Source organism: Crotalus tigris, unplaced genomic scaffold, assembly GCF_016545835.1.
Source record: "Crotalus tigris isolate CLP2741 ecotype Arizona unplaced genomic scaffold, ASM1654583v1 scf7180000018125.1543573, whole genome shotgun sequence".
Taxonomy (NCBI): Eukaryota; Metazoa; Chordata; class Lepidosauria; order Squamata; family Viperidae; genus Crotalus; species Crotalus tigris.
Window position 1 is genome coordinate 1,418,674 of NW_024096837.1, and position 11,896 is coordinate 1,430,569.

General features: G+C 33.9%; 1 protein-coding gene across 4 annotated transcripts in view; it reads left to right on the forward strand.

The window, feature by feature from the left end:
• SLC6A1 (solute carrier family 6 member 1) overlaps positions 1–9,756 on the forward strand; it is a 74,563-nt gene extending 64,807 nt beyond the window's left edge. For all 4 annotated transcript variants that reach the window (XM_039348250.1, XM_039348249.1, XM_039348251.1 and 1 more), the window contains exons 11-15: positions 286–417; positions 1,319–1,421; positions 3,184–3,284; positions 5,710–5,877; positions 7,428–9,756. In XM_039348250.1, the coding sequence (XP_039204184.1) occupies positions 286–417; positions 1,319–1,421; positions 3,184–3,284; positions 5,710–5,877; positions 7,428–7,532 (609 nt within the window). In that variant the 3' untranslated portion in view covers positions 7,533–9,756. The remainder of the gene's footprint in view (positions 1–285; positions 418–1,318; positions 1,422–3,183; positions 3,285–5,709; positions 5,878–7,427) is intronic.
• Positions 9,757–11,896: the final 2,140 nt, after the last annotated feature.

Consider the following 11,896-nt stretch of genomic DNA (forward strand, 5'->3'; position numbering starts at 1 on the left):
GCTAGATTAGAATTATACCCTTATTTTTTCTACCAGTTACTTTTTAACATATGTATAAAAGTTACCCGATAAATAAGCTTCTAAATGGTTTAAAATATTCTTATACTACTCATGAAATAGTCAAACATTCATTTTATCAAAATATAGGAGAAACAAATTAATTGATCAGCTACAGCACTACACCCCAAAAGCCTTCCTAATGTCAACCCAAATTAAGGTGAATGTTTGTATACCTAAATCTAGTTTCTTTGTTTGATTTGTGTCTAATTTCTATTCCCATTTTAGTTCTGTACTGTTGAAGGATTCATAACAGCACTAGTGGATGAATTTCCAAAACTGTTACGCAGTCGAAGAGAAATTTTCATTGCTCTTGTGTGTGTTGTGTCATATCTAATAGGATTGTCTAATATTACTCAGGTAAGTCATATAGTGGGGATTATCTGTCACAAATTTGATATAATTGCATTTTCTCCTTTGAACGAAGAGTTAAGAGTTACATTCATGATTTTTAGATGAAGTTTTTACAACAGAAATCAGGATCAAACAGAAGAGTAGTTGAGAAATGGGTGAAATAAGCAAGACTTTCCAATTCTAGTTCCTCAGAGTTATAGGAAAGTCCTTGAAGCCTGCAAAGCTCTTTCCTCACAATACAGAGATCCTATGGCGATATGGACCTTTGGTCAGCCCAGGGTTTGTTAATAGGAGAGATTTCAGCTTTTAATATTATCTAAAGAATTTGAGATTGGCACAGTGTAGTTGGTTACAGTACATTGAAGCATGTTTTATTCAAAAACTAAACATGTTTCTCAAATCCTATTCTTAGGACTTATTCCTAGGAAGAGGGCTGCAGCAAAAATCATTTCATTATTAGCCAGTAAAGTCAGCTAGAAGAATCACATAAAGGCCTTGTTATTATGAATACTGTAAATTCTGCCATTGCTTAGTTAATATAATATAAAATATCAATTTCTTGTAGCATGTTACATAATCCAAAGTAAATACTTTTTATAAAATATAAAATGCACAAGTAAAATCATATTTACCTTATTTTCAGTTCTGTCCATTTGCTTATATTAAAAGCCAGAATCAAGAATTGGGTGGGGAGGAGAATATACATATAGAACATTAAGCAGCATATAATAAAGTCATAAATTTGGGAAATCAAACAAATGGGTGTACTTGTCTATGAGTAATAAATAAATTATTGTAGTCCTTACTACAAAATAACATAAAAGGAACCTCAATGAAAAGTAAGCATAAACAGAAGTAAACATCTTAGAAAACAGCTTATGACCTGATTATCACTTTCCCATTGTAGGGTGGACTCTACGTGTTCAAACTTTTTGACTATTATTCAGCAAGTGGAATGAGTCTTTTATTCCTTGTGTTCTTTGAGTGTATCTCAATATCCTGGTGTTACGGTATGTCATGTTTAGTGTTTTATTTGATTAGAGTTCAAGGCAGTACACAAGAGTTTTTCAGTCATTTTATCCCTCAAACAATCTTATAAATCAGCTCAAATTTTAGGGAAAAAATGTCTGCCCTTAACTCAGTTCAATAGAATACCTGAGCATGAAAAGCAATTTTGGTCTATCGCAATTGTTGATTTTAATTCTGTTCATCCTCAAACCCAACATTGATATTACCTGCCCAATGCATGAAAATATGTGTAGTGCATCTCTCAGGATAATACCTCATATATCTAAGGAGATGTATGACACACCACTGCAGCAGACCTCTGATGAACAAGCAACAATCCCATCTTACTAGGGTTCAATTTAAGCCAGGTTTTTCCCATTCCACTCAGGTGCTGGGAAAGGCTGGCCTGAGGTAATGATGTAAAAGCTGGGTGCCATCAGAGTATTGATAATACTGAATTCCAAATTGCCAGGTGACCTCTCCCATTAACTTTATGTAAATAGGAGAGGGGAGAAGACAAACCCCACAGCACCCTGCAAAGGATTAAATATTGGGGTGATCTCTCTTTCCCCACTATCACCTACTGAGGAAGGAATGGAACCGTTGCAACAAATTGTGCTAAATCCCCAACTCCTGCAGATGGTTAGGAAGATACCATTTCAATTATTCAGATCCAATTGCTACAGTTTAACTTTGTCAAAGAGCTATAATCAAATGCCAAGATTATAGCCCAGACAGTTTTTATGGTCTGTGAGATGCGGAAGATTCACAAACAGTGCAAAGTTTTTTTTCCCCACAAAACAGGGCATCTCCAATAGATTTTAATGTTGCATTTGTTGATTTTTCTGTTTTTGTAATATAAATGTATCTTAGATACATACCAAAAACTCCATTTTCTTTAGAGAATGGCTTGCATTTGATCTTGCTTATATTCTCTCTAGACAGCATTGTATTTACAAAAAGACTTTAATCTGGATAACAGTTCCTAATGTTATTGCCCCTAAGGAACTCTGTTTCTAGAACACTGGACACAAATTGTTGTTCATACTATTATATGCTGTAAGAAAAGTTAGCTATATATTAGATATTATTTGGACTTCATTTCTTGCCTCTTTACAAGGCACACATGTCTTCTGTCAACTGTACAATGAACTTGGCTGCAACCATCTTTCTCTTCATTCTAGGTTGCCACATAGAATGGAGGGAGGGGGGCTTGCCCAGGTGCATCACTAGTCAAAATAATTTTCTGTCCTATGGGAACCAAGGTCATCTACTGCTCCCATGATCAGGGACTGGGCATTGTATAAGAAAGCTCACCAAATGAATGTATTGGGGATCGTAGTGATGGCATAGTTTTGTGGGTGGGACATTATACTTTGTAACTGGGAAATTTTAGTGGGAATTTCAGACTTGGTTTCACTTTTGATCGTGCCGATACTTTGTAACTAATAAACATGTTATTTGAGGAATTTTCAAGCCTCGGAATTCTGCTTTATTTGTCTCTGTCTGTCGGAACCATGACATCTTCCATTTCACCAGTGTTAAAATCAATCCTCCCTTTAATCGTGTTCTTTTCAGCAAGATCTTGCTGAAAGATGCTCAGATATCTCCTGGGTAAACATTTAGCTTACTGTATAGATTACATGGGAACTACTGCTACTATAAGAGTTGCTATAAAGATTCTATCATGTATTAAATCAAGCAGATACACATACATTCATTATTGAGGACAACTAATATTTATTTGTTATTTTATTTATTTAGGTGTAAACCGCTTTTATGACAATATCCAAGAGATGGTTGGATACAGGCCCTGCATCTGGTGGAAGCTTTGTTGGTCTTTCTTTACTCCAATTATTGTGGCAGTAAGAAATAAAATAATTATTTTATCATATGAATGCTAATAATTTACCTTACCATTACGCAAAAGTTTAGTTTTAAATAAACCTCTTTCTATAATTTTTGTAACTTTACAGAACATTCATATTCAAAATATATTAACTGAAGAAGGATATAAAAACATTTCCTTTCTAAAATAATATGTCATACTTCATGACTGAGTGATTAATGTTTAAAGCTCTTCGGAAATAATTATGTGTTCAACAGAGAAAAGATGACACCTTGATATTCTCCTCTTGCACGGATGAGGATTCATTCTTTCATTCTTTAGATATGTACCATAAATGTAAAGGTAGCATTCATCTTATACCCTAATTATGCAAACAGGAGAAAATTATCTGTGGCCATTGTTTCTTCTCATAGACTCCAATATTCAACACCATAGCAGAATTTTGTTATAGTTAAGATTTTAAAAAACAATCTAGCCTCCCAAAACCCTTGGAACTTTGCCAGAGTAAAAACAAAAGCTCTTTTTTTTAGTTTAGATCAGGGGTGTCAAACTACTGGCCTGCAGGCCGGATACATCATACAAAACCATGCCCAACCCATTGCCGGCAATGCAAAAAAGTCACGATACGTCATGACACATCACATGACATTGCGAGTTTGACACCCCTGGCTTAGATAGTAACATATTACTTACTTACTAGAAACATCGGTAAATTTGTTAAAGGAACCACAAATAGGTACAGAGAAAGAAGGTATCTTCATGTTATCCAGAGATTTAACATTGTTTGTGAAAAAGAATTTTCAGCCTTGGAAAATAAGAGCTTTATAAATTGCATTAAAGAGTTTATTATTTTTAGTAATATTAATTCCCAAGTTTTAATTTGTGTAGAAAAAGACAAAAATCTAGTTTTTCTTCATGTGATAAATGTACAAGCATAAAGGCAATCAACACCTGGGCAATTCCAGTCATTAGGTACACAGCTGGAATAGTGGACTGGACTCAAGCAGAACTAAAAGCCATGGAAAGGAAGACCAGAAAAATAATGACAATGAATCATGCCCTTCATCCACGCAATGACATTGACAGACTCTATCAACCAAGGCAAATGGGTGGACATGGAATGTTGCAAGTACATCAGATGGTTGAAGAAGAAAAAATGGCTTGGGAAGAATATCTGAAGGACAATGATGAAGATGCACTGAAATTAGTATATCAGGAAGGCTTACTGACTACTGGAGAGACCAAACTGGCCTACAAGAAAGACCAAATGAAGAACAGAATAGAGGCATGGGAAGACAAAGCACTACATGGCCATACATTAAAAAAAATAGCTGGGAAAGCAGATATTAACAAGACTTGGCAATGACTAAGAGCAGGAAAATTGAAGAAAGAGACCGAGGGACTAATTCTGGCTGCACAAGACCAAGCCTTAAGGACAAATGCATATAAAGTCAAATTTGAGAAGACAGCAACAGACAGTAAGTGCCGCCTAGGCAAAGAAGCTGAAGAAACAGTGGACCACCTGGTAAGCTGTTGCAAGAAGATTGCACAGACTGACTACAAGCAGCGGCATGACAAAGTAGCAACAATGGTGCATTGGAAGATCTGCAAAAAATATCATTTGCCTGTAAGCAAAAACTGGTGGGATCATAAAATAGAGAAAGTCATAGAAAATGATAAAATTAAACTGCTCTGGGACTTCAGAATTCAAACAGACAAGCACCTGCAACATAACACCCCAGACTTAACAATTGTCGATAAGAAAGACAAAAAAGTCTGGATAGTGGACGTGGCAGTGCCTGGAGATAGCAGAATAGACGAGAAAGAACTGGAGAAGATAACAAAATACAAAGACCTACAAATAGAAATAGAAAGACTGTGGCAAAAGCAAGCAAGGGTATTACCAATAGTCATAGGCGCCTTGGGTGCAATCCCAAAACAACTGAAGCACCACTTGAACACCATTCGCTATTAGTCAATTGCAAAAGGCGGCCTTACTAGGAACTGCTTCCATCCTACGACGATATCTGTAATACCATCAAACATCCACATCTGCCTATCCCAGGTGCTGGGTAAGGACTCGATAAGTAGACAAAATGCCAAATCCAGTCTGAACATCTGGCTGACTGTGTGATGATCAATAATAATAATAATAATAAAGTTGGAAGGGACCCTGGAGGACATCTAGTCCAACCCCCTTCTCAGGCAGGAAGCCTTATACCATTTCAGACAAATGGCTGTCCAGTCTCTTCTTAAAAACTTCCAGTGTTGGAGCATTCACCGCTTCTGGAGGCAGGTTGTTCCACTGGTTAATTGTTCTAACTGTCAGGAAGTTTCTCCTTAGTTCTAGGTTGCTTCTCTCTTTGATTAGTTTCCATCCGTGTATCTCTAAATTCTAGATAACAGCTTGCATTCTAATTAATTTTTTGAACATTTTGTAGGGTGTGTTTATCTTCAGTGCAGTGCAAATGACTCCTCTCACTTTGGGGAATTATGTTTTCCCGACATGGGGCCAAGGTGTTGGCTGGTTTATGGCTCTCTCTTCTATGGTGCTGATTCCAGGCTATATGGCATACATGTTCCTTACTTTAAAAGGTTCCTTAAAACAGGTAAGCTGTCTTTCACACAATACTTCAAGATTCTAGATTTAGTGAGCACCAACTTCTATTATTTTTTGAATAAAAATATGAAAATATAGTATACCTGTTACAATGTATTTTGGTCAGCCTTTTCCCTTAAGCTATATTCCTGACCAGTAAAATAATAGTAGTGATAAATATATTTTCTATGAAATAGTCAAATACATATTTTGATAAAATTACAGATACATATTCTCTATAAACAAAAAAAGTCATAACTAAGCTCAAAGTATGTTACAATATAGAATGACTATAGGTGTTCATTCAGTTCCTTTCCTTAGTAATTGACTTCTGAAGGCGATTGTGCTGAAATTGATTTAGTTAAACTAAAACTGTATTTCCATTTTATCCACAAAAATAGACTGCAGTTGAATGCTCATTTAACTTAGTCTTGCTTCTTTTCCTTCGTTTGTTGGAATACCTTCCAGCAGATTACAGCACCATTTCCTCATTTCTTAAGAATCTTACATCTTTACATTCCTTATCCTAATCCATCAAAACCTCATGGCAACTATCAAACATTTATACAGCCTTTCCTGATTCAGATAAATATGAAAGGTAGATTAGAATATGCTCTAGAAACTGATTATTTCAGATCCCTAGATTGTCATCCCCAGTGATGTTTTTAAGCAGTGGGGGGGGGGAATGTGACACTTTAAGAACTGTCGTAGTGCCACGCTCTGATGGCAATGCTTTAGGTAAGAGTCACCATAATCTAAATCCTCAAATTTCCATCCCATTGAACTGCTCCAGTAAATGACGAGATGTCCAAGATTCTAAGAAGTCCGGAAGAATCAATATTATAGCACTTTGCATTTCTCTCATATGAACATCATCAGATTGATGAATCAAGGCTGTTTCCATGCTACATATACATGTGGAGCCCAACTGAAATAGTTATGGAAAGTTGTCCTGCAAGCATGCTTGAAATGCTTTGTCTAAGAAAACTCTTGTCCAAGAAAACTATATTTACATAATTTGGAAAACCGTATTTCCAAAATTTTGGGAAATTTTGTTTTCCAGAAATTTAGAGACCAAGATGTACTTCCTCAAGAAAAACCACATTACCATCGTTTTCATTTTAAAGACACATTGATCGTTCCCTGGCCCTACCCTGCTGATTTTAACAGTCAGCCATAGAGTTGCAGTTTCTAAAGTTTTGTGTTTGCAAATTGCCAGAGCTATACAGACAAATATACGTGGAAGTGAAAATAAATACGCATAACCAAAATTCACCTCTAAATACCACTCTAAATATTAGCACATGAATACAACAATTATTCTGATCATATTTAATTTTGTAAATCAGTTGCTGGTCTGGGACCACTGTTGCTTTACGGCTTCCTCCCTTAAAGAAACTTAGTCTAGAGTCATCTATAGCAAATTGCTGGTAAAGTAGTTCCTTGTTCTATCCATCTGCCTGAAGAAGGAAGCGAAATCATATAAATGAAATTTAAACTGAAAATATTCAAGTAATAAATAATGACATTGTTGCATTTCTCTTTCCCTACATATGTTAGCGTATCCAAGTAATGATTCAACCAAGTGAAGACATTACTCATCCTGAAAATGGACCAGAACAAGCCCAACAAAGTAATTCTGCAAACAAAGAAGCATATATATAAAATCAGTCTTTGAAGTGATTCCTCTGGGGGCAAATACACAAACACAAACACACACACACAACAAATACACGAAACCCATGGTTGAATATTACCACAAATTTATGTCTGAGAATAAAATAACCTACCTCTAGTGGCACAAAAGACCATCACCACTATATAGGAAGCAATGTGGTATGATCAAACCATTTTGTGGGCTTAGTTGTTAACAATGTTTTATGTTTCTGGTAATCCATAGACTGTTAACATTTTTATTCTCTCTCAGTAAGTATGGAGTATCTGGAATTTATTAAAAGCACACATATGTAGATCATTTCTAATCTTTACATTTTAGTGCAACAATTTGAACTTTTGTGCTAGTTTTTATTAATAAATTTCTTACTATTTGAGTCCCAAGCTGTTATTTCTGAGAACAGTTAAATTGGAAAGCTATTTTATATTCACCAGCAAAGTGTTTTTATGAAAGAAATTTCCAGTGAAAATATTGCCCTAGAAATATTAACCAACTTAATTCTTGGGTTGGTTTTTCTAATTTTCTTCTTATATGAAGCTATGTTTTAATCATTCTTATATGACTGCCATAGGCAATACTTCCACTATTTAGTAATATCTTTTGGGCCTCTGGCATTTAATATATTACATTATTTTGTAGTAATATAACTATCAGAATATTTTCAGTATAAGTATCTTTCAAAGTACTAGATGTTTTTAATAACACAAAAAAGTGGCAATATGATTACCTATTTCAAACTGTGATAAATCCCTCTCAGAGGTTGGTCCCATATAAACTGCATACATTATCTATCATTTAAGCCATGTTTTACTTCATTTTATAGTTATATCACTGATAAGTGCAACATATATAGCAAAAAGAACCAAACCAATAGCTTATATATCAAAACACTTCCCATAGAATATAATTTAGGGATTTAAACTTAGCACTTGGTTTGTTGGAGATATATCAGCAATGAAGTTTTTGCTGGGAAGAAAATTGTAAAGCACTCTGAAAAAAGATTTTTTTAATTGTTTATTTTATGTATGTATTTTTCATGGTAATGATGGAGACAATGAAAAAAATCTTGATGGGCTCCAGCATGCATTTTCCACAGGAGTTTAAAATATCTCTTCCAATGTAGAAAACTGCAAAGCTCTGAGAGACTTCAATAGCAATTCTTGTTTGGCAGCTATGGAACAGACAGTGGGGATCAGAGGAAAATGGTTTTAAATGGCAGATAAATTGTGCAATGAAACATACTTTTCAGCAAAATCTTGTGCAACATACAGTGTTAGATAACATACATTTTATGTAGACCTACTGTGTGAACAACATGTTAATTGTGAATGTTGGGTTTTTTGTTGTTTTTTGTCTGAAGGTGACAAACATGTTCTTGCAATAAGGTATTATTCTCAGAATGTCAAGCACATTATTGTAGCAAATATACATACATATATAAATATATATAAATAAATATATATATATATACATGCACACACATTTCAATCTAATAATAAAAGCTTATAAAAAGTATTGTTTAGTAGGTTCTAAATTGTTTCATACAGTAGATCAAATGTAAATTATCAAGAAATCTATAAGAAACTAAATGTCTATAAGTGAAGTCTCAGATCCAAATATTGTAGATTTTCAGGGTTTAGAACAAAATGAAAATGTCATATTTTACATGTTTCACATACATTACAAATTCAAACTTTCTCTTTATTGTTTATGTAATCAGATCCCATGTTGTTTCAAGAAAAATGAAGTATTCAGTGTTTGATTGTATAACACTTATAACAGATGTTTGACAGATTTGCTCTAGCAAAATTCTGCACAAACATATCATATATAGCACAAAAATAGTGTGGTAGAACTACTGTGTGTAAACTATGAATAGCTGTAACTTTTTGTAGTATTTACCCTTTTAAAAAGAAAGAATATATGATCATATATGGTTTTGCAATAATAAATTATTCTCTAAACATTAAGCAAATTTATCTCTATATAAAAAATATATGTAATATATACACATTCTAAAATATATATAAAACCTGTTTTAAAAGAGATACAGTATAATTTAAAACAATTGCAATGTTCTATGGACCAAATGTACAATATTTATAAATTAAAATGCATTTTAAATGTCTACAAATAGTGTCTTAATTAAAGCACGGTTGTTATGTAACTTTCCAAAAGCTAGAGAAAAAAATAAAGATTATATTATACATTCTATGACATGGCTTTAACTTTCTTTTTTGAATTAGGTAGGGGATTGTATGTGCTTATTTATAGTAGTGTGAAATAAATTTCAATATCAGAAATATCTTTTACTTCACATATAACAATCAAGAAATGAAAAACTAGTTCAATAAGATTTAATTTACATTGTGATATTTCTATATTAATCTAAAGGAGCATCTTTCTCCATCCAGAAGACATCCAAAAAGCAAATGAATAAGAAAATGCAGAGAAGGTCATTTATTTCCTGTGGGTCTGGATCTCCCTGCAGGAATTTATGTTCTCAATTACGTGGAACATTAATTCAATTATTTGTGCTTTAATCTTAAAATAAGGTTGATTTCAATCAAATTTATTTTCAAAAATAAAATCTCATGTGAACTTTAGAGTACATGATCTAACTTTAAATAATGGACGGATCATCAAAATGTGTTTCTGATCTCCTTTGAAATGTTTGTCATCTTACAACCTCTTTCATACACAAACATCATTATCTATTAATCCTTTCTGCCAAAATATATAAAAAAATAATAAAATTTACAATAATAGTACCCATTTCTGCAGATAATTTATCCTGTAAGTTGAAAACTCCATTTATGTGAATATTAGGTATATTATGTTATGACAATTTGGGGCATACTAGTGTTTTAAATTGATATTCTATTATAGCTTTTCTCTTTCTTTCTTTCTTTCTTTCTTTCTTTCTTTCTTTCTTTCTTTCTTTCTTTCTTTCTTTTATATTTCATACTTCTTACTGATCCATCTCTCCCAGTGAGAAGCTTTGCGAGGAATAAATTCCAGCTGGTATATTCCAGGTGAATATACTTTATATTTGAAAATCTATTGCAGTCTTAATTATTCTATGGGGCAAGAAAAAAATGCAGGGAAATGAGAAAGAAAAAGCAGGAATATAATCCAAATAAGACAAAGTTACTGTGTAGTGATGTAGGGTACTGAATATTTTGGATAGAGTTATGCTTTTCCTCAGTGAGCAGATTTTGATGTAGTAAATATTCTTCGATTTCCCAGCTATTATTTTACCACAGATGGGAAGGAAGACGGCTGCACAATTATGCCCAGTGCATCACTGAAGTTGTACTTCGTGATGGTTTTCAATACCTTGGTTAAATTTCATTCTAATTACCATAATTTGTTTTATATGCAGCCAATTGTGTGCTGAGCTCCTGAAAATGATACATCCATATTCTCCTGATGCTTGCCTCAGCTTATACTGTACCATGTGCACATATCAGGAAGAAATGAGACTACATGAATATATCCCCATACAGATTGAATCTGCTGAAATACAAAATTGTCTGTCATCATCATACATGTGATACTGTAGCTCATAAGATTCAATAAAGTCTCCCAATGCATGTATGTATTTGTTAAATATGAAAGATGAGCATATGAGCCTTGTGGAACTCTACAGAGGAAAAGATTGATGAAAATGTGCCATCATTTCTGAATACAATCTTCTGAATAGGACTGAGACCAGGCAAAACCCTGGTTATTCTCTTCACTAGCAACCTGTAGTCAAGAATATAAAACAGCTTATGGATCTGACAGCAGCAGGATAACAGGCTGGTCTTTGTCCAGAAATTGAATACAAACAGATGTGAGAGAGTACCATACTATATCCAAATCTAAACCAGATTGCTTTAGATTTAAAAAAACAAAATGAACAAGAGATATCATTCTGAAACTACCCAAACACCTTCTCAATTAATTTCTTTAAAATTAAAATATTAGAGTCTGGCTGCTAATTCAAGTAATAGTAGACTAAAGAGACCCATTTCCTGAGTAGGCACTACTTATTAACAATGTTCAAACCTCAAAAAGTGTCTTCAAGAGTGGACATGCCAGTTGAAATAGGCAAGATGGACAAGGGTCAAACCTGCAGGATGTAGAACTGCCAGTTCTCCCAATGAGAATTGCCTGCTACAACATTCAGAGAAGATCCTGTTCCAGAGTTTTCCATGGATGACTATATAGATTCTGTAATCTATCAAATCTGACTGAATGTTGCAGCAAAGAAAGTGATAAATACTTCATAGTGAAAAATGGGTATATTTGCTTGGATATGAGTCTAGATTTATAAGACTCTGCAGGTCCACTGGATGATTCTTGTTCC